Consider the following 27,553-nt stretch of genomic DNA (forward strand, 5'->3'; position numbering starts at 1 on the left):
CACCTACCAGGTAACATCACCGGAGTTGGGTGGTGGTTGAGGGTCATGGGAGTGGCTTTAGTGTGCCTCGAGCGGCAGCGCACGGAGCCGCCGCGCGACCCGCAGCAGGCCGAGCAGGCGCTCGCCGCGCACAACGAGAGCGTGGCCAGGATGCAGCACGCCACCTACCAGGTAACATCACCGGAGTTGGGTGGTGGTTGAGGGTCATGGGAGTGGCTTTAGTGTGCCTCAAGCGGCAGCGCACGGAGCCGCAATATTGTGGTTAACGGGACTTATAAATAAAAAAAGAATGGTTATTTTGCGACTAAAGAAGATTGGATTGATGATGGTATAAAGCATTGAAGCTTGGGGAACGATGTGTATTATAGGAATATGTAGTAAGTTTAGTGCGTTAGACCTTATGGAAATGTTGGTTTTTACTGATCCATAATGATTTTAATTTTACACAAAGATTTAAGTAATGCAAGTATAATCTCAAATGGGTCAGATTGTTAAGCTGCTGAGACAGTTTTCGATAGCACAAAGCTATTCCAATTGCACAAAAAGTTTTAAAGTGTTAATTGCTTTTGATGAAACGCATTGTTTGAGACAGGTAATCCATAATTAATAAATCTGAGGAAACCATCAATCACACGGAGACGTCGAATTGATATTTTCACGGCTTTTATTAGTGCATCATAATTTAGTTCTTCCGACCGACACGCACCATAAAGTTTGATAAATACTAACTAATAGTTCAAAATATCGTGTGTTCTCGCCAACTTGAGAAAACACTTGTAAGAGTGCTTGTTTAAAAGTACTAATTACAAAGAAGGAAAAACCTTAGTGTAAAAGTATATTATTAGGTCAATTAAGAGCCATTTTACATTTTCGTGCAAATTTCTAAGATTTTGGAAGCATGAATTACTATCTTAAGCAACACCCAGAGATTATTTAATTACTGCGAAAGATAGTTCAATCCTTGTTGTTGACCAATAATGTAACGGATTTACTAAAACTCTTTTGATTAATTCTCAGTGCCCCATCTCCCACAACCATTTTACGGAAAAATTGCCGCAGACTCAATTTCAAAGTCCTGTATCTATTATTTATGCTCGTATAATAAGCTTAAAAATATATAGAAATCATCGGACATATATTCTTGTAGTCCAATAATCAAACGGATTCTTGAATTTCATTACCATTATTGAGTAAAATCTAAAAATATTTTGGCAAATTTTTAGGATTTACGTCACATTTTGATCGTGATTTTCGGTTTTAATACACAGCAATAACAGGAATAAAAGTATCCCAAAATAAAGAATTTTCATTGGAGAATTGATTTCCACAGTTATTGTTTAAATATTAGTAACTACTTTGTCAAAATATTGATGTGAATATCAGTATAAATTACAATGCGGAAGCCGACATCGATTAGTACGGCGCGAGCGCCCGTCAAGGCAGGACCTGTGTCATTTTTCCCGCCATGACGTTTACGTGTGTTCGTGTCATGAAGTGGAGATTTATACGGCAACCAAATACTTTTGATACTATGCCGGGAGGTCCGTTTTAGTCGGCCGTTTGGTGGTTCGAAACGGACTAATATGCCGAGAGGTCCCGGGTTCGATTCCCGGCCGAGCAGAAATTGAAATGATGAAAATAATTAATTTCTTTGACGGGACTGGGAGTAACTATGTATTTATGTATGAATTTAATTTAATAAATAAATTATATAAAAGGATGTAAGTACATAGTATATCCATTAAGCTAGCACCCTTAACACAAGCATATTAGTTGCTTATTTTGGGACTAGATGGCATTGTGAAATTATCCAAAGATTTGTTTATTTATTTATCCGCTTTGAGTTTTGTTTCGTGAAGAAGAAAAAGAACCGTTTTGTTTCGAGAGGGAAGTTTTGTTGTTAAATGAATAAAAGAGGAAAGATTTGATTATTTGTTTGTTTGAAGGCAATAGGCTCCGAAAAGAAATTCTTTCACTAAATGTTTCCTATGTTGGCTATAAAATATTTTCAAAAACTTTACTCCAAAATCTTCGATAATTGGTCGTTTAATAAATAAATTAGATAACATATTAATATTTTTTTATTGTTTCCAGTACGATTTCAGTACTAGTTTTTAGAAATTCTATGATTTAACTAAAGTGTTATTTTATGCATAATTTATTAACTTCTAAAATATATTCCCTATTGATAGATGACGTGCTTCGTATTTGGTTAAAAAGGTGTAGAATGTTATTTTGAAGATAACTTGCTTTCATAGAGATATAGAAAGATGCTAAGTAATGCGCTGAGTTCACTGCGGTATCAGTATTCAACGTTCGAATAATCTTTAGTAGTATGCAAGCAATGTAAACTGTTTACATTATAACGTCGCTGCTGTCTTCATTGCTTTCACAAGCAATATGTTCTGTTTTTGGGCATATTGTTGCGACACCGGCTCCGCCCCCTTATCACATTTCCCTTTAGTTTCTGTGATCTGTGCTTGCTTCGAAGTTGATATCAATTAAATATTCCTTAGTGCTTTTGATTTAAATTATTTTTTTTATTTTGACACGTGTTTGAAAAATCAAGTAATAGTCAATAATATAACAAATGAAAACGAAACATTGCATTGCAAGTTGCAATGTTTTAATATTGATGAGGAGATTCCATTGGAAAGTCTGTATTCATTCCTAGGATTCCCCTAACACCATCAAATTCAAGAGAATTCTAGAGAGTGCAGTTTCCCATCTCATGCTTAGGGGCCACGGTTTAAAATAGCGTGGTTGCATAGAGCCTGCAACGGGCAACCGCGTGCGGTTATGCTAATTTGCTGATACTAATTTTCGATACAAAAACAAGTGTTGGCTCACGAGTTTTAGCGGAGTTCCATGTGGTAGCGGGAGTAGACTTAAGGGAAATCTATGCTTCTCCGACGGCCAGTTGTAAGTTGTATGCTCCAGAGTATGTGCACACAATAGCCTGGTGATTTTAGCACCCGAAGGAAATGTTTCAATTTTGTTGTAGAAAGATAAATCATAATTTTGTAAGTATTCAGATATTTAAACATACCTAATAATTTGTAGGTTTTATATTAAAAAATATTATCATATAACAAAATTAATAATTACTTAGAATAATTTAATTTTATTAGAACCAGTTTCCACTTCTTCGCGGAAAAAGTCGCGGGCAAAAAGCTAGTATGAAATTTGTAGTATTGCCCGCGGCTTTACTCGCGTGAAATTTAGTTTGCTACAGTTCGTCATAAATATATTGTTATTCTGGTCGACGCCAGGGATGGCTGAGCGTCGCTGTCGCTGGCGACAGGGTCTTCTGGTTAAGGGTTCATGACGTAGTTCTCAGGCAAAATGAAATCCACTCATAGAAATTAATAAACTTAGTGTATTCACGAGAATAATTACACACAGCACTAGAGTCGTATCGGAACTGAGTGAACCAACGGTCTAGCGATAGGAACGTCCGACCCGAGTGATAGTTGAACACAAACTGCCTAGTACTGCTGTACTGTACTGTAAAGCTTCATCAAAATTTGTTCAGTAGTTTTTGCGTGAAAGAGTAACAAACATCGAAACATCCATACAAACTTTCGTATTTATAATATTAGTAAGACAAGTAAGAAGAAAGATAGTAAGATGAATTTATTTTAGTTATTTGTTAAATAATAATAATATTTATTTATTTCTTAGCTCTGTCTGATAATGGATCTGGAGGAGTTGCAATGGCCACCTCCATTGCAACTCCATAACAAAACAATAGAACCCTATGGAGTTTGGGCTTGTGTAATTCGCCTTGACGAATACTTCGTCTAGGTAAATGATATCCAGGGTCCGATGATGGAGCTGCAAGGGGGCAGATTTTTTTTCACTATGTGACTGTCTTTATTTTGTACTTAATATAATATATTTTACATATTATACCTATTCGTGTTTCATTATCAATCGAAATAAGTATAAAAATCTTTAAAAGACTAAATAAACTCTTTTAAAATTTTAAATTAATTTATCATGTTTTAATACCTTATTCTACCTTAAAATTAATAAATTATATCAAGTCTTAAATACGGTCACGGCTCAAGATTTTTTTGTCCATTTCGGCGTTCTTTTTACTCTTTTGTCGTTGCGTTGACAGTTTGTAGCTAAATTCGCGCGGAATATTTTTGTGAAATGGCTCTTAATGGTACCGAAAATTGCAATAAGCATTAGTTCTAATAAAGGTGATTAAGTTTTTTTTACAACTTTTTCTCATACAACTCAAGCCGATAGTCGTCCCAAAGAAACTCTAGAAATCTCTTTAATTATTTATTACAACGATGCATGCAAGATGGTTTGGGATCTGATTTCAGTGCAAAAAATGAGTTTGCTTTTTAGAGGAACGGTGGTCTGTATATGTTCATAAGCATTTCGTTTTTCAGCGTGTGGTTTTGAGGCTACTGACTACTACTGTCTCCAGCCATTGTGTTAACTTTTTTGTTAACTTGTTTGACACCGTACCCCAATAATTCCAAACCACAACTTTTTTAAAAATACCCTTCATTCTAGTCTTAAAAACTTAATTAATTTTAAATTAACTGTAAATTACGATTTTTGGTCGCATTGTAATTGAAAAAAGGAGTTAATATTGTAAAAAATTGAAAAAACTGTTAAGTATAAAAACGATAGTCCTCATTAGGACTATCGTTTTTATACTTAACAGTTGGCACCCCTGGCGATTGACAGGACCTTACTCTACAGTGGCGCCATCTTGATGAGTGCAAATGCGATAGTCCTCCTACCACTTTAGCGCTCACCAGCCGGCGCCACTGTCTTCGCTACTAGCAAGTGACAGGACCTTACTCTACAGTGGCGCCAACTGGTGTGCGCTAAAACGATAGCCCTCATTGAGTTGACAAAATAGTGACGTCAATTGCTTGTAGTGCCATACAAAATCTATGGAAGAGTTTCGTTTTGACAGTTTTAAAAGTACGTCAATTGACTGGTGGTGTCAACATGTCTATTCGCAGGTGGTGCAACAAGGGCAGGAGTTGGCAGCAGCGATTGCCGAGGCGGCGGATGTGATGGCAGCAGGGAGCGCTGACGGCGCGGACCCGGCGCCTCTCGACTCGCAGGCGCGGGTGCAACTGCTGCTCGAATTCCTGCACGACCGCCAGCTTGACTTGGAAGAGCTGGCCGAGGAGCGCCGAGCGCGCTTCGAGCAGTGCGTGCAGCTGGGTAAGCTTGCTGTAATGATTATCGTAATATGGCGGCGGGCAGTATGGATGGGGTGGACTGTCAACTAGCATATTTATTTATTTATTTTATTTATTTATTTAAGACGTACAGAACAGGTTACATACAAAATATGAATTTCAGATACAGTACGATTTTATGGACTAGGTTGTTAAACCGTACTGTAAGGGTAACCCCTTACTATTTACATACTACATCAAAAAACTAAACAGCAGGTGTTATTGTACAGTCCAAAACACGTTCAGAAAAACGTACTTTACGTCAGACAAATAATAATATACAACATTCGTTCGTTCGTTCGCTTAACCCAAATGACATCCAATCATCATGGAGGTCTTTTTCCAGCCGAAGAGAACGATTAACAAATCGTAATATTTGATTTAAAAGTACACATGGTATAGCAAACCAGACATTGACATATTTTTGTATTTCTAACACCATGTTATTCCACAGGTCAATTCCAAAAGGACGCCGCCCAAGTGGTCAGCTGGATACGCAACGGCGAGGCCATGCTGGCAGCCTCATTCTCCATCCCAGGCACGCTGGCCGAGGCGGAGCAGCTGAAGCGCGAGCACGACCAGTTCCAGGTGGCCGTGGAGAAGACGCACGCCAGCGCCGTGCAGGTCAAGTACCGCGCGGACGCGCTGCGAGCTGCTAACCACTACGATCCGCATACGATCAGGTGAGCGCGATCTAGCGAGACACCGATGTATTCCTACTTTTCGCCTGGAACTCGTTATATTTGATTTTTTCCCTATGTATGACCTTTCAAGGTCATAATTAGATTTATTGGTAGTTTGTGTAGCGTCAGAACACAAAAAAGTAGTAAAAACCAGTTCCATGGTTTTATTTCTGAAACTGACCTATTTTTGTTTATATAGAAGTGTCAAAGCGTCGCTTGCCTCTCTAACTGACGTATCTGACATTTTTTTCGAAACTGAGTTATCTACACCATCTTAATCAATTTTGCAAGACGAATCGATCTGTCTAATCGCCTGAAAATTTCGCTAAATGTCAGTTACGTCAGTTAGAGAGGCAAGCGACGAAAGATGGTGTGAAGTGTATTCTCTTAACCACAAAAGGGATATAGATCTGGAGTGAATAAGAGTTTATTTCTCAAACCAAGTCACACGTGGTTTCGTCGTCTTTCATCACACCAGCCTCTTGTTTCACAGAGAAATCTCCGAAGAAGTGACCGAGCGCTGGCAGCGCCTAGTGACCTGCGCAGAAGAGCGCCACAAGCTAGTGACGGCTTCTCTGAACTTCTACAAGACGGCGGAGCAGGTGTGCTCGGTACTCGACTCGCTGGAGCGCGAGTACCGACGCGACGAAGACTGGTGCGGGTCAGCCGCTGCGCCCGCTACCGACGAGCCGGCGCAGGCGGCGGCCATTGATAAGGCTGCACAGGTATGATATATGAGATACCCTACATACAACACTTTTTATTTCCCTGATAGAAGCTGTTAGTATATTGTTGTAACCAACTTACTAAATAAAATACCTACTTTTTGACTCAGATTTAAATGCTATATCGAATTTCCTTCCTTTTAGTTTTTGTCGCTAAATGTCACATCGTATTTCCTTCCATCTTATTGGGTGTCCTAGTAGATACCCCTTCAATACTTTCTTGTGTACTTAAATGGTATCCACAACCGTCCATATGGGTGTGGAATCACCCAATCTTTCATAGTGATTACTGCAAACACATCTTTCGACTTACTAACCAGATAAACGCCTTGTATAACAGGTGGCCGCACTGATAGTGAAACACGGCGAGCAGAAGGAGGCCTTCCTGAAGGCCTGTACTCTCGCGCGGCGTACGGCCGAGACCTTCCTGAAGTACGCGGCTCGCTCGGCCCAGGTGCACGGCCAGACGCCCGCCGCCAGCAAGGCGCACCACGAGCAGACGCGCGCCATCCTCGATACGTTGCTGGCGCAGGAGAACAAGGTACGGTGAACAGCACAACAGACTATAGCACCTATAAGATCCTACGGCGTTTACGTTGACATGCCGTCGTCTGTACTATTAGAGCCCGGTCGATCTATTCTCATAAATAAAACACTGAATACTCAACTTTCACACTATATTGCCTTATTTTAAATACAATTCATCACTTAGCACAAAAGCGCGCGGAGTCGTTTCCGCGCGTCCCACTATTCTCACGTTTGATTCTAGCGTGACATTGACATTACGTCAATGTCACTATGACAGCATCTCATAGGCCACAACGATACCGCTATTTTAACTTTTTACATTTTTCATAATTTAACAGTACACTACTCCTTTTATTGCGCACCGTCACCGCTGCCGAAGGGCAGTGTGGTGCCAAAGGAATTCCGGGCCTCCTGTAAAGGACGCTGCTCCATCCTGAAAAGGACAGGAAATACCCACTAAAACCTCCGCAGTTTCGTCATCTGACCATGGTCTTGGACTTTCGTGAAAGATACACCACTCACAACAACCCTTATCACCTCAATGAAGATATGAATGAAACTCAAAATTCGAGTCTGCGAGACTGACCACAGCTACCGAAATACCGACTAAACGTCAAGTTCTAAATAGTCAGGCATAATCATAAATGAGTTTGAGACTTGGTCTCAGTTTCAAAGGTAATCGTATATCATGCGTATAATATTATCCTATAATGTATTAGTCCTCGTGGCCGTGTTGTAACCTTCACCTCGATATTATGTCCTTTAGATATAATATCAGATATTTACATGGCATAACTATAGTATGGCCTACACGAGAATGATGATACCTATCTTTTTTGTATCGTTCCTGATATAGAATTAAACTACATCTACCTTATGTTCAAAATATTCTTGTGTCAGATGCTGTGGTTGTGAGCAAATGAATCTCAATTAAACGTTAATACTACGTCATTAGATGCGATACAATCTGATCTATTTTTATGTAAATTAGTTTATTTTTGTCACGACAGGAACGGATGTTTCCGTGTAAAAAATATAATGATACCATTGTAGTATAAATTCTTCTTTATAGTTTCAGCAACGTAACTTTAATACGTACGAGTTTACGTTTGTCTAGTTGTTTATTTGTTTATAAGCTAACGGACAATTCCAGCTATGTCACATGAAAATATTTATGTTTCGATTACGAAATGCGTTGGCCGTTTTTATTATTAGTCGCATTGTCAATGCCAGTGTCGCGGGGCGGGCGTTAGAGACAATAAGGCTTTTGTTCCGCGAGCGATGGTATCGCAGTATGAGGCTCGCCATCATTCGCGGGGGCGCACCATGGCTCTTGCGCGTCTGCGCGGCTGCCGCGAATATGCTCAGGAGTTTTGTTATGGTGCTCATACAACCGGTACATCCAATTCATCAAAAAAAAAAAAAACAATTATTATCTTAAATGTTCATAACTGATTATGGTTTTCAAACAGGTATTGGAGCACTGGACAGTGCGTAAGAAGCGGCTCGAGCAGTGCCAGCAGTTCGCTCTGTTCGAGCGGTCTGCGCGCGCGGCGGTGGAATGGATCCGGGAGACGCAGGAGCGTTGCGGCGCGGCGGCGGCGGCGGCGGCGGCCGGCGTGGCGCGCGAGAGCCGCGAGCGCGTGCGCCTGCTCGCGCAGCTGGCCGACGGGCTCGTGGAGAAGGGACACCCGCACGCCGTGCAGATCAAGGAGTGGGTCGCTGCCGTCGATGCTAGGTCAGTTGCGGACTCACTGTCGCCCGTTTGGTGTAGTGGTTCGAAACGAACTACTATTACGGAGGTTGCGGGTTCGATTCCCGCACAGTACAAACATTTGTGTGCATGAACATATTTGTTTGTATTGGACTGGGTGTGTTTTATGTATAATATGTATGTATTTACAAAAAAAAAAGTATTTAAGTATGTTTATATCCGTTGTCTAGTACCCATAGTACAAGCTTTGCTTAGTTTGGGACTAGAAGCGCAGTGTAAAATGTCCAAGGATATTTATTTATTTATTTTATTTTACTGTAAGCCTAGGCGCAAACTGCCGATTTTTAGTTGGCCGATAGTTGTGCCGGGCTGTTGATCAGTATGGAGATGTATGAAAGTGCGCTCATTACACCGATTTGGTGTCGGCCGATTCCTCATACAAATTAGAATCGCGCCCAACTATCGGCCGACTGAAAGACCGTGGTCTGCACCTAGGCTAAAATAAACAGCGGACAGTGTAGCAGTACAATAATTATGTCACATTGTGCCATCGGCCAGTCATGCATGAAGTCCATATTACTTTCGCTTAGTGTCCTACTTGCTTTTGGGTAGGCTGTAAAACAGCCTTTTCATTCATGGGTTAAAATAAACCTAAGTTACAACTCATTCACCTTACAGATAAAACCTAGTCTGTCAGTCAGTATGTGATAAACACCTGGCTTGTGGACAATAATTTATTTTTTTACACGAATATACCCATACTATCAGTCGGTTTAACAGATCCTTGTGGGAGTTGATAGACCTCTTTCGTTATCACCAGCTTAGAGTGTGCATCGGTTAATCTAGTAGACTCCATACCTATTCGTCTCAACTAGTACTTGGACTCAGACTTGCTCTCTCTTTAAACGATTTATTAATGCCTATTTAAATTGCGACCCTGCAAGTGCTGCCTACTTCTATCCAGTTTATTAATTAGATTTCCAAGAAAAATAAATAATTTTGAGATCACCAAGACAGTGCATATTAAACAGAATAATATCAAAAAGTTAAAAACCAGATAAAAAAGTCTAAAAGATTTTATATTTGGGTACATCTTTTCTTTGTCAATTTTGCATTCACTACATTTGTCTCCCAAGACTACGTTAATTTCGCAGTCCTTTGTATCGGCGCCGTGGCTTAGCTGGTTAAAGCGCCTGTCTAGTAAACAGGAGATCGGGGGTTCGAATCCCCCCGGGGCCTGTGGCAAAGTTGGTCACTATGCTTTTGTTTTCTGTTATTAAGGTTATTTTGGTATATTTTAAACTTAAAACGTTTTTATTGTTATACTAGGAGACAAAATACTCGTACCTGCTTTCATTTTTATTTAAAAATAACTTAGTTAAGGAAATAAAAGGCACCAATAAATATATCTTACTACGTTATCCCCCATCAATATTTTAAGCCAGAAAAACGTTTTTTTTATTTGATAGTGATGAAAACTAGTTATTTAAGTATTAATTAGGAGCTAAACTGAGACTAATTATAGGGAATTTATGAATAAAAGACGGAGCGTTACGAGCAATGGCGGCGTGTATTTCGGAGAGAAAAAAAGGTGGCGACACCTAGTGTCAACTTAAGAAACAAATTTAGGGCTGCGTTCATATTTCAACATCCCCCTTTGAACGTAGACCCATGCCAATCAGGAACTGGTGATGCTTTGGTTTCGCCAGGGCTTTGGTCAGGCAGTCGGCGAGCATCGAGCCGGTAGGGATGTACTCGATGTGGATGTCACCAGTCTTGACCTTGTCACGAATGTAGTGGTGACGAACGTCAATGTGCTTGCTTCTAGCGTGATAAGCAGAGTTACCTGTAAGTTTAATAGCACTTTGATTATCACAAAACAAAGTTATAATAGTGGCCTTGGGTGAGGGCCACAATTCACAATGTAACTGTCTCAGCCATAGAGCTTCTTGAGTAGCTGCTGAGATTGCCATATATTCGGCTTCAGTTGTCGATAGTGCGATGGTTTGTTGCCTTTTAGAGTTCCATGATATGGCACCACCTTGGAACATAAAAACATATCCCGTACAGGACTTTCTTTCTTCAGTACACGATGCCCAATCAGAGTCGCAGAATCCTGTAATTTCATGATCTACATTGCTCTTGTATAATATCTGAAGATTTTTAGTCCCCTGTAGATATCTAAAAATCCTTTTGACAGCAGTCCAGTGTTCTAAAGTTGGAGTTTTATTATAACGACTGAGTGTATTCACTGCATAGCAGATATCTGGACGTGTGCCTTGTGAGATATACAGTAAGCAACCTATTGCTTCTTGATAAGGAATTTCACTCAATACATTGTTCTTGTCCGAGGATTGAGAAAACTTAATATCTGTTTCCATCGGTGTTCCCACTGACTTGCAATTTTCCATACCAAATCGTTCCAATGTACTCTCTATGTATTTTGTTTGATCTATATAAACTCCATTGTTGTCATATGTAATCCGTATTCCAATGTAATGATTAGCTTTTCCCAACTCCTTCATTTTAAACTCTTGTATTATTTTCCTCTTGATATTGTTTGCAAACTCTACATTGTTATAGAACATGAGCAGGTCATCGACATAGAGAGTTAAGTACAATGTGTTTCCTTCACTATGCATGTAATACACACATGGATCCAGTTGTGATTTCTGAAAACCAACTTGATACAGAAAGCTATCTAATTTTAGATTCCATGTTCTGCTTGCTTGTTTCAGGCCATATATACTTTTATTCAGTTTGCAGACATGGTTTTCTCCATTTTCATAGTATGGTGGTTGTGTCATGTACAACTCTACATCTATATCACCTTGCAGGAAGGCTGTGATAGCGTCTAGTTGCTCAATCTGCAGTTGAAGTTTAGCTGCCATTCCAAGTAGGTATCTGATAGAAGTAAGACGTACTACAGGTGCATAAACGTCAGTGTAATCAATGCCATAAACTTGTTCATATCCTTTTATGACTAATCTTGCTTTATGTTTAGCAATGTTTCCGTTGGCATCTAGTTTGGTTTTAAAAACCCATTTACATGGAATTGGCTTCTTACCAGGAGGGAGCTCAGAGAGGGTCCAAGTTTCATTCTCCATTAGTGAGTTATATTCACAGTCCATTGCGTTTTTCCACTCTTGTGCATTTTCACCATGCAAGGCTTCCTTTACAGTCTGAGGATCACGTAGCAAGTTACTACTACACAGGTAGGTAGGTATTGTGCCATTCTTTCTGGGTCTCAGATTATGAGTTGTAGAAGTTGGTGGGCTCAGGTGGACGTTGCGTTCAGGAATGTAGTCTTCATCATTAATGTCATCTTCAAATATTGGTAGACGACTATCATCCCCCTTGACTGTGCTGATACTTTCATATGAACTTGCTTCACTATCAATGGTCTCATTTATAGTTTCATTGTTTTCTTCTTCATTTGAAGAATTTTTAAAACGGCATCAGAGCAAAATCCTTTCTTACAACTTCCTCCAAGAATACAACATCTCTACTGCGAATTATTTTTCCCTCTTCCTTATCAAACAGTCTGTATCCTTTAGATTCTGGACAATATCCAACAAATATGAGTTCTTTAGATTTGCAATCCCATTTCAGTCTCTTCTCTTTAGGTACATGCATCATAGCCGGACAGCCGAAAATTCTCAAGTGGTGCAGATTAGGCTTCGAGCCTTCCCACATTTCCTCAGGTGTTTTATAATCTATGGATTTTGTAGGTGAGCGATTTATCACATAAGCTGCTGTGGAAACAGCTTCTGCCCAAAATTTCTTCGGCAACTTGGCATCAATAAGCATACATTTAGCACGTTCAACCAGAGTGCGATTCATCCGCTCACTCATACCATTTTGCTCTGGTGAATAGGGTACAGTGAACTGTCGTTTGATCCCAGACTCTTTACAGAATCTATCAAATGATTCATTGACATATTCTTTGCCGTTGTCACTTCGTAATATCTTTATTTTGGCCTGTAATTGATTTTCAACGAGTTTCTTAAACTCTTTAAAGCAGTCAAAAACTTGTGACTTGGAAGACATAAAGTAAACAAATACCTTTCTTGAATAGTCATCGATAAATGATACATAATATCTGGCACCGCCGATTGACTTTTCTTCCATTGGGCCACATACATCTGAATGTATTATCTCTAGAAGACCAGAAGCCCTTGTGCCAACATTATTGAACGGTTGCCTAGTTTGTTTTCCTTGTAGACAAGTATTGCATGACATATTGTTCTCTTGATTGATTTTCATGTCTATTCCTTCAGCAGACTCATTAAGTTTCTGTAGATTCTGGAAGTTTAGATGACCCATTCTTTGATGCCAAAGATGAGCTGTGGATAATAGTGCAAATGTCTCACCGTGTATCAAATATAAACTGTTTTGCACATAACCTGTCATGACTAACTTTGAGTTTTGATATATTCTACAGCAATTTTCATCAAATTTTACTTCACAATTATTCTTGGTGATTTGATGTATTGATAGCAAGTTCACTGCCAAATCTGGAACATACAGAACATTTTTTACCTGTACAGTGCCAATAAATCTCTTGTTCTCTCCATCATAGCTTTGTATATTTACTTTGCCACAGCCCCTGACAGGTAATGTTTTACTATCAGCAACAGTAATGTTCTTGATTGAAGCAGGTTCAAAATCATACATCAAGTTTTTATTGTTAGTCATATGCATTCCAGCACCTGAGTCGAGGTACCAGCAGTTCTTTTCCAGTGCTGGAGAAGCAGGGAATGCAGCCACAAATCCTGAGGTCCCATCAGACCTGTCACTCTGTTCATTAGAATTAGAACTTTGACTCGAGCTTCGATTTGTGCGGCAAAATTTACCAATATGCCCATATTTATTGCATTTAAAACACCTAGGGCCTCTGCCTGAAGGCTTGTTGTCCTTTGCATAATTTCTGTGGTAATTTGAATAAAAAGCTGCCGAGTCATTTTCATTTTTGACATCCTGAAGAATTTTTGTTTTCACCAAATCTGTACTTATAGTCACACCTGAGCTTTCCATTGCCATTATCATCGGCTTGTAGGATTCTGGCAGCCCTGCGAGGAGGAGCGTACCCAGCCACTCGTCATCAACATGAAACCCAATGTTTCTAAGCTTGTGTGCACAAGTAATAATTTTATTCACATAATTTTCTACACTTCCACAGCCTTCTAGATCTGTAGTAATTAGCTCTCGTAGTAAGCCTACCTTCCGTGTCAAGCCTGAGTCATCAAAAGCCTTGCGAAGGTTATTCCATACCTCTTTGGAACTTTTTGCCTCTTGGATGTGAATGTAATTGATAGGATCCACCAATAGTATAATTTTCGTCCTGGCTTTTGTGTCATCGCTCTTAGTGAAGGCGGTTTCGTCATCGTGCTCTACGCATTTCCAGAGATCCTCATGTTCTAGGTAAGTCTTCACGGCAAAACTCCACGTGCCATAATTGTCACGGCCTTTGAGTTTTTCAATGTTAATCAAATTTCCATTCGATGCCATTATTTATGGCTAATGTATAATTAGCATTTGCTGAAAAAATATCCCTGAAAACTCCTAAAATATGCGACCGAGACGGATTTGTGGTGGTTATAACCTCAAATTACTTTTCGCGGATAAACTACAACTTTCCCTAACCGAGCCTAGCTAGCCGGGCGTCTGGGCCCATAACCTGATGAAAACTAGTTATTTAAGTATTAATTAAGAGCTAAACTGAGACTAATTATAGGGAATTTATGAATAAAAGACGGAGCGTTACGAGCAATGGCGGCGTGTATTTCGGAGAGAAAAAAAGGTGGCGACACCTAGTGTCAACTTAAGAAACAAATTTAGGGCTGCGTTCATATTTCAACAGATAGATTTAATTGATTTTCACGTAACAAAGTATAAGTGTGATGATATTTAATTATGACTTCACTCATCAGTTTTTGCGAATTGACGAAATGCGCCCAAATGATAATCGTTAATGGGTAGAACCCCCATAATTTTCTTAGGGTTCGGAACAACAATAATTAATGATTGACTAGAATTAGACTAATGGTCGTGATCTTTTTTTAGTACGTAGCCTGATGTTTACGTTTTTTATTCAGATATGCCGAGTTCAGCGGCTCGATGGAAGGCGGCGAGAGCGAGGCGGAGAGCGACTCGGGCGTGGCGCCGTCGCTGGCCTCCTCGCAGTCGGCGGAGAACGAGCGCCAGGAGCCCCAGCCCACAGCCGCTGGCGATGACAAGCGCCGCAGCGCTCGCCGCAAAGAGTGAGTATAATGTAGCAGCTTTTAACAGCTTTTACTTCCATAAAAACAAAAAATAATTACTTGAAAAGAATCGAGCCGAAGATTTTGATTCCTTTGATGCTGTGATATTTTATCCAGTTCAACTTGGTATATTTGAGAAAAGTGTAAGAAATGATACAATGATAAATGTCTACTATTTGTCATAAAAATGATTATGACATTAGACATAAATGAATCGCCTTTCGAATTAAGTATCGATCGGCAGCCAGGGAGCAGTGTAATTGAATATGACAGCACATCATGCCTAAATGTGTGTATCGATATTGCGAGGCTACTTGCGAATTAGCTCGCTGTTTGATGCACTACGTGTATTCAGCCTGGAAATGTCAATACATGTCTTTGCATTGTGGCATCTTAGGCCTCAGCCTCGAGTTTAGCGGGCAGCGGGGCGGGAGCGGCGGCGGCGCGGGAGTGGCAGGAGCGCTAAATTTGAGGCTGAGGCCTTATACAGGATGTTAATTGCAATCCTCGCAATATTTATTTAGGTGATCTATTATGACTTATACAAAACGCATTATCTACCAAAAAAAATACAAACGAAAGTAGAATTTTTAACGAATATTTTCCGTGCGACATCACCTGTGATGTGGCTCGCAATACTGCAATACGTTTACACTGCGGCACCCATCGAACTACGCGGATTGCTCGCTTATCATTTTGGATAGCCTACTGAAAGAAGCCACGTAAAGTAGGTAGTAAATAGGTATTTTTCTTTAACTAACTAAAGTTTAAAGTTCGTTTTAAATTTACTTCGAAGTCAATTTTTTTACTGATTCGTGATCAGAATAAGCTACTTAATCAACTCTCTAAATATGGCGAGGATTGAAATCAACACTCTGTATAAAGCCTACAGGTACGCCCACGTAATTATGTTGCTATCGCGCTCGCACACTCACTGCGGGCGCGCGTCGCACAGTCGTGATAGCAATATAATTACGCACGAGCGATAAGGATGGGTAGCTTGGGGTCATTGGACGGGATTCTACGTGCTCACGGACCAGGCTTTAGTTGTAGTAAGTGAGAGAAAGTGTGCATTATTATGATGTACTAAGCGTTATTGCGTCCTGCAGGTTCATAATGGCGGAGCTGCTGCAGACGGAGCGCGCCTACGTGAAGGACCTGGAGACCTGCATCACGTGCTACCTGCGTGAGATGCGCACGGACCCCGGCGCCGTGCCCGCGCCGCTACAGGGGAAGGTACGCATATTAGGAGATTATGTTCTTCACTTGGATCATCCTATTAAGTGCCACTTGTGGTCTAAACTGAATACATATTTTTGATTTTGATTTTTGTTTTTTTTTTATTCTACTAATATTATAAATGCGAAAGTTTGGATGTCTGGATGTTTGTTACTCTTTCACGCAAAAACTATTGAACGAATTTTGATGAAACTTTACAGTATTATTGTTTAGCTAGCTTTCCGCCCGCGTGGAGTTTTGTCTGTCACATAAAAACTTTATCGCGCGCGTCTCTGTTTCGTTAACCGGGATAAAAACTTCTTTGTTATTTCCCGGGACTCAAACTATCTCTATGTTGAACTTCATCAAAATCGGTTCAGTAGTTTAGGTGTGAAAGCGAGACAGACAGACAGAGTTACTTTCACAGTTATAATATTAGTATAGATTAACGCCGTGCAACGCTGTGCGTTCGATTTGCTGCTTCACTTAAGCAAGCATCGTTTGTGAATACGGGCGTATGTTCTTAACTTGTAACATGTGACATAATTTAATGGCCACCGTGTAGTCAAATCACCTGATTCAGGTGTACGATTTCCATTGAGGCAAAATATGCTTGTTCTAAGTCCGTCGTCAACATTGAAATAATTAGAACTCAATATCCGAGCAAGAGGTTCTCAGTATTCTTGGATGATGTCTTTGGCTGTGAACATGATTTAGTTTAAAGTTTATTCCGCTAGATGGCTCTTGCATTTGTCATTCAAGAACCGCCTGGCCATCATTTCTTGTGAAATCCCCCAAGGATTTCCACAAAGACCGGTCCTACGCCGCTCGCATCCAGGCACCTCCCGCGACCTTCACCAAATCGTCGGTCCACATAGTGGGGAGGTCTGCCCTGAGATTCGCGGTATTCTCACTTCCGAAATACCGCAGTGTCTCAAGACAAAAGTGTTTGATCAGTGTGTGTTGCCAGTGATGGTATACGGATCTGAGACGTGGTCGCTTACTATGGGCCTCATAAGAAGGCTCAAGGTCACCCAAAGGGCAATGGAGCGTGCTATGCTCGGAGAATTTTGTTGGATTTACCAGAATTCTAGTAATACATACGAGGTATTTTTCCGTGTACGTTTCTTCGTTACTTATATGCGTTGTAGGAAATAATACCCAAATCTGACGTCACGAACAGGAGGAGCTGATATTCGGCAACATCGAGGAGATCCACCGCTTCCACGAGCGCGTGTTCCTGCGCGAGCTGGACAAGTACGAGTCCATGCCGGAGGACGTGGGCCATTGCTTCGTGACGTGGGCGCGCGAGTTCGACATGTACGTCGCGTATTGCCGCAACAAGCCCGACAGCAACGCGGCCGTCGTGCAGTACGCGGGCGACTACTTCGACAGGTAAGATAATTAATAAGATAATGTAGTATTACTAGCGGCCGCCCGCGACTTCTAACGCGCGTTTTACCCCCTTAGACCCAGAACAGACTTCGGATTATCTCAAGTAGTCCATAAATGAGGAATCTATCATCCTTCCTTATATCATTTATTTAACTCAAGTCTCATCCCACTTGGTCCCAGTTTATAACACGTCTCACTTGAAACATGAAAATGGTACAAATCAAGTCGGCTTCGACGAATATTGCCAACATCAAAAACGAAGAAGGAACTATTGCCACAACTCCCGTTCACTCCCGGGCCTTCTGTCTAATACGCGCTCCGATGTGCATCTCTCGACGCCTGTGCTTCGTGTTTCACTGTGGAGGATTTGAACAAACGCGCTTACACGTCTTACTCTTTAGAGAGATAGTAGAGTTATCTCATTATTTAGTTAACACCAGACACAATCTGGAATACGAAGTAACGACCTTCTACTGACTTAAGGCTGCATAGGTCGTAACCCCATATCACATCTTATCTTTTTACAACTTTTCATTAGCTACCAAGGTATAGATAATATCACTGACTTACTTTAAAATATAGAATACAGAAATACCTGGTGAGGTGATGCTTCACTTCACTTTCACTTACACTAGAAATTAGTCTAAGCACTCTTCATTTATTATGTCCAAAGAAATGACATTATTTCACTTAATGAAATTAATGTTATCATTATTTTGTTTGTTCATTCATGATTCCTTACCACTATTATCCCCGTTATCCTTAGTCATTTTATTAAAATGTTGATTTTATTATACTATAAAATCAATGAAGAAGCTTATTTGTTAAATCTTTCAATGTGAAATGTGAATCAATCAATCATCTTCAAAACATTTTTGGACCTCTAGTCATCTTCTTCTTGTCGTGTCATGTTTAAGTTAAAGAATTTAGATTATTGTTTGTTGTTATTGTTATGTACAATATAAGTGGTGATTGTATTTGTAAATGGCATTATCATTGCGCATATCTATTGGTTATCTAGAAATGGTAATTTGTGAACATACATTCTTATTGAGTCGCCTTCGCTCGTTACGGAGTCATTACGATAACGCGCGTTAGCAGGTTCCCGAGTAATATTTATATCGAGGCTTAAAACAGACGGGACGATTACTTACTTAGCTGTCTTTACATTCGAGTGCAGTGCAGCTCTGGACTTGACTGTGTTATGTTTGTCAAAGTGATTTTTGTATAAATGGTGCGTGTGTTCGTGCAGGGTACAACGTAAGAAGAAGTTGGAACATCCTCTGGCGGCGTACCTAATAAAGCCCGTGCAAAGGATAACCAAATACCAGCTGCTGTTGAAGGACCTTCAGGCCTGCTGCGCCGAGGGACAGGGCGAAATCAAGGTCAGTGTACTTATATAACTTCTGCACCTAATTCTCGATAACAGGATATCACGTGCCTATGTCTACAATGATGACAACAGAAACTTAGTAAAATGTTTTATATTTTTGCAAACGAAAATCCACATTAAGCACAGACAACGAATCTCAATCCGAATATTAATTTAGAATCACTTAAAATCCTTATCTTCAGTTCGTTAAAAAAATGTTTTGATCTTCTAAAAGTTGTTCGATTTTGCGTTGTTGTGACTTCTCGTGGCAACTATACACCTGGGTATAGTGAAAGAATTCCGGAAATGAATAGATTTTCCTAAGACAGCGTTTCCTTAGATTTTACAGCAGCGCGCAGCGTTGAAAGTGACACTGGATTTTGGGAAAAATACCAATGGCACAAACTTGTGTCTTTAGAAGGATATTATATTAAAATGACTTAAATGACTAAAATATACTAAAAGTGCTGAAAAAAAATGCTGGTTCAATAAACCTCAACCGTTAGTTAGTATCCAACTCTAAAAGATATCTTGTCAAAAATCTACGATTGTAAAATACTGAATTTATTTTTGTAACATTATGCTGTTAGTACAAATATGCTATAGTTTTGTAGTCATTTGAGACATTTTTCTTTCATTATTTTCTTTATCTCAAGCATTGTAGGTCTTTATCGCGTGTCTCGTGGAAATATACAGGGTGGCCAAAACAGTGAGGTCTAAAAGAAAAATTTAGATTCCTTACATCAAGGTGTACCTAAATCACCCCCATGTATATAAGACGATTGTGCTTAGTTTAGGAGATAGAGTTAATTTTGTGATATATTAAAATTTTATGACCTAGTAGGCTTTAAACATTTTTATCTTTTTTTTGGGTTGACTTTTTTCAGATTTCTTTTTTTCAACAGATTTGTTATTAATTGCAGATGTTTGAAAAAAATAATCACCTTCCTATCTTTGATTCAAGATACAAAAGTTTTGCTAGAAACATTAAAATTATGCTTTTATCAGAACACTATCAAATGTTCAACTTAAAAGTTTAAGTAAAAAAAAGAACTTCCATAGGTCCAAAACCATTTTAAAAACTGCGCCGTTTCCTGAACATTAATAATAATACAAAAAAACATGTACTTAATGGGCTACTATTTCCTGTAATCGTTCCACTAAAGTGGTAAGTCGGAGATTCCGTTACATGTTTTTGACTTTCTTAGAGTGAATTAATATTGGGAATCCTCTAAGTTTACATTACGTAGAACAGACTTAGAGCAGTAACTGGACAGAACATGTATTTATTCTCAACGAGGAAGCTCTTGCCCTTCATCACACCTGGTGGAAACTGATGATTAGGCTGAAGGTGGAAAGGAACTTCAACTACAGAGAAACTATGGCTTCAAATCAATTCAATCAAAGATAGGAAGGTGATTATTTTTTCCAAACATCTGCAATTAATAACAAATCTGTCGAAAAAAAGAAATCTGAAAAAAGTCAACCCAAAAAAAAGATAAAAATGTTTAAAGCCTACTAGGTCATAAAATTTTAAAATATCACAAAATTAACTCTATCTCCTAAACTTAGCACAATCGTCTTATATACATGGGGGTGATTTAGGTACACCTTGATGTAAGGAATCTAAATTTTTCTTTTAGACCTCACTGTTTTGGCCACCCTGTATTATCACAAAGACATTTCTTCTCCGGATAATACATATTATATGAGTTTCTCGCACAACATTACTTTAATCCGGACAAAAATAATTAAAAATCTTTCACTCTTAAAATAAAACTTCGTAATTATAAATGTGACTTGAATAAGATCTCTTTCCGCGGTGTCTGCTTATTTAACTTTTGCACGGCATCTCGTTAACGTAGCAAGAACCTCTTCACTCAAAACTTTTATTTGCTCAAAAGATTCGCTCTGTGCGTATTGAACGTAGAACGAACGCTTTTTTATTTGCCACCACCGTCGCCTGATTAAAAGTTCTTACAGCCTCGGATACATTTTCTTGTAAACTTTATAATATTTTTTGCAAATCAATGTAATGAGACATCGTCGATTTTTTTATGATTGCAAGTGTTATAACAATGAAAAGGATTTTCCGCAGTACATTTGAAACAACATTTGACAGCTTATCGCTGTGTAGAAGTTAGGCTCAGAGATTAGTCAGCCAGATAAGATAAAGATGGCTACGATGTAAAATTGAAGAGACTACGGATTGGAATAGTTACATCACAGTAAATTATTAAAAAGGCTCGGTGATGAAAAGTGACAGTGTTATTAAGTGATTTATGTCGTTGGAATAAACATTTTCTATGTTCCGCAGCTACATAAAGGTTGGATACAAGACTTTTTAATTATACCAGTGCCAGGATCATGTGCTAAATAAGTTAAATAAGTGCAACCGTGATGTTTGTTGATAACCAAACCTACACTTTGGTTTCTTAATAATAACTAACTGCGTACCTATAGTAAAGTTATTGCTCTTTAATAATTATATGTAGGTGTCATTTAAGTTATACGTACAGATTGTATAACTTTTACTATTATATTCTTCTCGTGCTTGACATACGGAAAATGTCGACAAGTTTATTTTATTTTATTACAATGATAAAAACGCATTGATTACAAATTGATTAAATGATTATTACAAATCGAGATTTTTATCGCTGGTAATCGATGTTCAAAGATATAACTGCGGATGCATATTTATTAAAAAATAAACATATGTACACGAAATAGAATCGTAAAGTAATATTATGTGTAGTAAACAGTTACCATGTCATGTCGTTAGATTAGTATTTACTACACTTTTATCATTCCTAACGATGTTTAATAATGGCGGAAATAAATACGATTTACATGTACATATTTATTTTGGTCACAAACAATTTATGCACCATTTATGTTGGATCTATTGGCTATTTTATTTAACATTTAGTTCACTTGGTTGTAATGAACAATAAATTTAGTTCAATATTTTCCTCGTGAGTCACGAGCCCGGCCCCTGCGCCACAACTCCGGGATTACGAATGTCGAACGGTTCATTACGCGAGTGCTCAGTGGCTAGAAAAATTGCTAAATATGTAATGGTGCTCAAAAGTAGTGATTTGATAGAGGTGATGATGTTGAGGTACCTCTCGAGCGTACGCGGCAATCGGATTGGTCCACAAATCGGCCTCAGCCACGATGTATGTAGCGTATTACAATAATAACATTATATTTATATTGCAATGTCTATCAGAATGTGTGTCATTAAATATCCAGGAATTCTGTGCCTTGATTGTGCAAAACTTTTGTTTTTGAATAGACATTCCTCTTATTATAACATTTTATGTTAAAACTCTTGTTTGTTATTAATTAATTGCATTTTCACTGATGCGAACATTGAGTGTTATTAGGGTTTTCTTTGATCATGTTGTAACCTCTTATTCTTATAATGACTACGTTATACTCCTGTTTGATGTTTCTTTCAAAATGTTATTGATTTGTAAGACGAAGTTTGTTTACGGGTAACATACTAATGTATATTTGTAAACAAAATCACTTATTAGCTTTTTAATATGACAAATAATATTGGTTCTTGCTATCTGTTACTATTAATACAATACAAAGATTTCAATGTTTAGTCATCAAACCTTGAAAACAAAATGGCGTTGATATTTTATAATGTTATGAAAGGACCATTGTATTCAGTTTACTCAGTATGAGAAATACCGAAAGCATTACGATTAGAAAATATGTTCCTTCCGTTTGTGTGGAGCTGAATGTTTCTCGCATTCTTCCCCGCTCGAGGACGGCGTGAGCGTAAACGTAGCTCTTCTACAAGTGGTATATTTGCTCGCTTTAGAAATTCACGTAAAGGAATCGTTTTGTTACCTGTTTCCAGCGACTCGACCTTTAACAGTATTTTCTTTATGCTTTCAAATCGTTTGGCTCTTTTATTACTAAACCTAATGATGTCTTCTGAAAGTATGTGAAAAAAATCACATATTTACGATACCTCATTTTTAAATCATTAATATCAGGGGTGGTGAAAATTTGCAATCATATTGTGAGGATAATAAGGTTATCGACGTTCTCGTTTTATCAATATTCCCATGTCACATTTTAAGCTTCCCCAGTCTGTCGCCGCATCGCAGCTTAAATTAATAATGAGCGATTGTGCTGCCCGCGATATGTTAAACGAGGGTTCGCAATGCGAAATATTGTAATACGTTTCTACCGCATTATAGGGATTTGTTAAATGTCGCTCAAAACTAAGAATCGAAACTGTTTGGGGCTTAGTACAAAAAAGTTAAATATGGGATGAATGGTTTAAATGACATTTCCATACTAAATGTCAGTTGAAAAAAGAAAAGTTTTGTTTTGATTTGTGGTTCACGATATTTTTTCGCCCAGCAAGCGAAAGGTCGTGGGTTCAATTTCAGTTCGCGGATTCCCCGCCTTAGGCAGTTAGATTTTTCAACCTATTTATAATTATTACAAAACACCTTACAATTAGACTCATCAATACGTTCACCTACAGGACGGTCTGGAGGTTATGTTATCGGTGCCCAAGAAGGCAAACGATGCAATGCACCTGTCGCTCCTGGAAGGCTGCGACGTGCCCACGGACAGCCTGGGCGAGGTGGTCCTCCAGGACTCGTTCCACGTGTGGGACCTGCGCCAGATCATAAAGAAGGGCCGCGAGCGGAGGGTGTTCCTCTTCGACCTTCATCTGCTGCTCGCCAAAGAAGTCAAAGACTCGCACGGCAAAGCGAAATACATTTACAAGACAAAATTCATGGTGAGTTTATCACACTGTTGTTTAAATTTTGTGTCTTTTGTTGTCTTGTTAGACATTATCGTCGGTGTATAACAACATTGCTTGTGAATGTAATTGTTTCTTTTGCGAATTTAAATGTATGTGTGAGAGTATTGTTTTTCAAATGTCTTCTATAGTGGCATAGCTGAAATCTCGAACGGAACATCACAGTTAGTTATGTTTTTGTTGTGAATAGACATCAGAGTTGGGCGTGACGGAGCACATAGAAGGGGATGAGTGCAAGTTCTCTGTGTGGACGGGTCGGCAGCCCATGGCGAGCGACTGCCGCATCGTGCTCAAGGCGCCCTCGCTCGAGGTCAAGCAGACCTGGGTGCGACGCCTGAGGGAGGTCATCCAGGTGAGAATCCTGCCCTAACACGCGCAAAACCACAAATTTTTAATCGAGATTTAATTGTTGTGTTTCTCACCATAACTTCTTCAGTCATATCAATCAATACATGTATTACTTGAGTGGATAATTAAAGGTACTTTATGTCTGTTCGCAATAGGAAACGTACTTCAGTGTAGCCCTACAACAAACGCCGCGCAGCCCTGCCCGCGTGCGGCCGACTAGTTCGCAGCGATCGAGCAGGTAAATGTAAAATGTGTCTAGGTAAACCCAGCCATGTTTTGAGGAAAAAACATTGTTTACATTTAAGCGTCAATTACCGTTAAAAACGTAGAATATACATAGCTCATCAAGAGTTTATCTATGACGTCAAGTACAAGTGTATTTCAGTACTACACAAAGCTTTGTTGCATGTGTCATTGATGTCACGATATTGACGTTACAATTTGATGAATTCGTCGTCTAGACAACTTTTAAATTAGTAAAACTCAATTTAAAATTATTTACTTCGCGATAATTCTAAACATAATACTTATTTTTCCATATGAGCCAATTATAAAATGTATTATGCAGCTTTCAGCTGAGAGTAAAAACAATTTACTGCATAGTTACTGAAAAAATTTCTCTCGATCCACTAAGTAACGGAATAAAAGCAATTAAGAAAATAATTAACTCAGTTTTCTTTAACCGACTGCCTCTGAAAGAGTCGATCGGCGCTGCTCAGGTTGAGAAAAGAAGCCATGTCGTATATAAATAGTCGATTATTCTGAATACTTAGCGATCACGGTTTCGTGTTCCAATTAGCGTCTTTTCCGGGGCCTTGCTCAATAAATACGTTTATTAAACGACGAGGTTGTGTTTCAATATTATGAATATTTTTTCATAACAACAATAGGTAATGATGAAAAGTATTATAGCAAGCGTGTTTTGTCACAGGGACTTGGACGACACTCTACTAGATGACACTACAGACCGCAACTCGCTGGCATCCTTCGGAAGCGGAAACACCACCGACTCAGATAAGGTCAGTCTAGTTTCGTAAGAATTCTAAAATTATTCCCAGGGTTTACGTTCCTGACATTTCGTTTCGTAACAGTACTCGAGGAATAATTTTCCGTGTCGGTACTTTTGTTATTTTCCTTTACTTGATTTCCAGGAGTTATGAAAATTGGTAATCTTACACTGCCATCCCGTTGCCTTCAACTATTTAACTAATTATCTTCTTAGCAACACTTTTATTATCAACCAATTAGTTTTGCAGTTAACATTAGATGAAATTTCCTCACATTCGTTTAGGAATTTAGGATAATACACGCACACGTCTGCTAAAACTAAAGCGATGACATTCTTTTATCTCTATTCTGTACAAAAAATGCTATAAAATAGACTGAACGTAATTATTTATTATTTGAAACGAATATTGGAACTTCAAATCAGAACACGTTAAATAAATAAATCTTCGAAACAATGTTATGCAAAACATCTAACATCTGCATTGCTCGCAGCGACATAAAATTCGATTGATAGTAACAATTTGAGTTGGATTGTACAGTAACGCACAGATTCCTATCGATATAATAATGTGGCTCGTGCCATTATTTACCTATCATTCGATTCTCTGACAAACAGTCTGCGCTCGTTTTCAGAGAAACAATGCGCGGGCCGACGCGTTGTTTGTCGTTTTAGTGAGCTCGCTCCATTGAATAATAACATTATCGCTGAACACTAAACGCTTTATTCCGTCGTGTGATGGAAGGCTATTTGACTACTTCAAAATAATGCAGGAACAACTGATTTCAGCTTTTATAGAGTATCCTAGCAGTATTTCGAAACACCTGTGACTAGTGTGTATAAAAATGTGTATTAATTTAATGAGAAACTGTTATTGAAAATATCATTAAGCAGAAAACAATCCAACGCGAAAGCTATTATTTTTAACACACACATAGTCCGTAATTGCTTACCTATACAACGGCAATATATGCTTATATTGAAATAAAACAGTGAATCTGAAACAATAATCCCTACGCTTTTGTAACGAAAGGGGTATATTCAATGTTACCCTCCCCTTTACGTGCGAAAAGCGTATCATCATCTGTCCATATTGAGCCAGTGCTGTTGTCCTTTGTGCCATTCATCTCTGTTGATTCGATCGCATCGATTGTTTTCCTGTGGTGGCTTTTGTGTCGCAAAACGTATTGTACACAGTTACTGATGCTATTGCACCTAATGGGAGCGACTCAACGGTATCTTGACTCAATTTAGCTACGAGAATACTATCGGCAGTTACAATGCGATTCTAATACTGACTGACTCTACAATGTTATTGTGTTTTATTATCTTTCTGGATTTCCAGTGATAATCTTGAGCACTGACGAGCATCTTAAATTTTATGTGTCCCAAGTTTTGGTAATTCAAGATTGCATCAATTGTTGAAAATGTCGTTCGAGATATAATCACTTGTCATACGTATTTTATGACACACTCGGGAAAATTTCCAATTGATAATACACTGTACGTTTTATTGTACAATCTTACAAAGACTTTATTTGTTTGACGATTCGGTCCTGTGAAGTAGCTGGAGAGTTGCCTAACACCAATATTGTAACTAAAGCTTTTCACGGTCATGTTCGGGTGAGTTTACCATTTCGCAATAACTGTAGAGAATTAGAACGGAGCGAGTAAATGTGTTGGGGTTGATGAGTGAATGTGATGTACATTGTATGTATGTACGTATTTTTACGCATGTGCGTATTATGCGCGGCCTGCAATCAGAGTGGGATAACTTTCGGGGCTTTGCACCCTAATAAAAGTGCTCTCACAACAGTTATTAACTAGCACAGGCCGGACCTATCCAACAAAATTGCGACGTACAAACGGGGAAAAAGGAACGGGTTTAACTGAAAACGATCTTTCTCGGATAATACCTGTCGTATTTATCCTGTTACCCCAACAATAATGAAATCCCTTTGCTACTCACCTACTACAACTTTTGTTAAGAAAGGCTTATTGTAAGATTGATATTTTTGTTTTACTGCTTCTAAATTATGTATGTAATTAAGTTGTAAAAATGTTAAGGACGTAAAACCTGATTCTTTAGTCCTAACAGGTACCTAACAAAATATTTACTAACTTCTTTATAGATATAAATAAGTTAGTAAAGTATGTTAGGTACCTGTCTACATAGCTCAAATGCCAGTTTTCGCGGATAAGTGCAAGGGAATCGACTAGTCTTTATAACTTCATCCTCCTGCTTAGAATACTTCTACATTTTTCACAGCGTAAT

The 27,553-nt window shown here is 38.9% G+C and overlaps 1 protein-coding gene and 1 non-coding gene across 2 annotated transcripts in view; both read left to right on the forward strand.

Moving 5' to 3' along the window:
- Positions 1-45: 45 nt before the first annotated feature.
- The window catches only part of LOC135087039 (kalirin-like), a 145,010-nt gene continuing 117,502 nt past the window's right edge, over positions 46-27,553 (forward strand). Inside the window, exons 1-14 of the mRNA XM_063981889.1 lie at positions 46-171; positions 4,998-5,205; positions 5,677-5,905; positions 6,399-6,630; positions 6,971-7,171; positions 8,631-8,896; positions 14,971-15,135; positions 16,245-16,371; positions 17,537-17,748; positions 19,001-19,133; positions 23,640-23,900; positions 24,115-24,276; positions 24,428-24,510; positions 25,204-25,291. Of these exons, the coding sequence (XP_063837959.1) occupies positions 46-171; positions 4,998-5,205; positions 5,677-5,905; positions 6,399-6,630; positions 6,971-7,171; positions 8,631-8,896; positions 14,971-15,135; positions 16,245-16,371; positions 17,537-17,748; positions 19,001-19,133; positions 23,640-23,900; positions 24,115-24,276; positions 24,428-24,510; positions 25,204-25,291 (2,493 nt within the window). The remainder of the gene's footprint in view (positions 172-4,997; positions 5,206-5,676; positions 5,906-6,398; positions 6,631-6,970; positions 7,172-8,630; positions 8,897-14,970; positions 15,136-16,244; positions 16,372-17,536; positions 17,749-19,000; positions 19,134-23,639; positions 23,901-24,114; positions 24,277-24,427; positions 24,511-25,203; positions 25,292-27,553) is intronic.
- Positions 10,038-10,111, forward strand: Trnat-agu (transfer RNA threonine (anticodon AGU)). Its single transcript has one exon. It is a non-coding gene; the product is annotated as a tRNA-Thr (tRNA).

Source organism: Ostrinia nubilalis, chromosome Z (genome assembly GCF_963855985.1).
Source record: "Ostrinia nubilalis chromosome Z, ilOstNubi1.1, whole genome shotgun sequence".
Classification (NCBI taxonomy): Eukaryota; Metazoa; Arthropoda; class Insecta; order Lepidoptera; family Crambidae; genus Ostrinia; species Ostrinia nubilalis.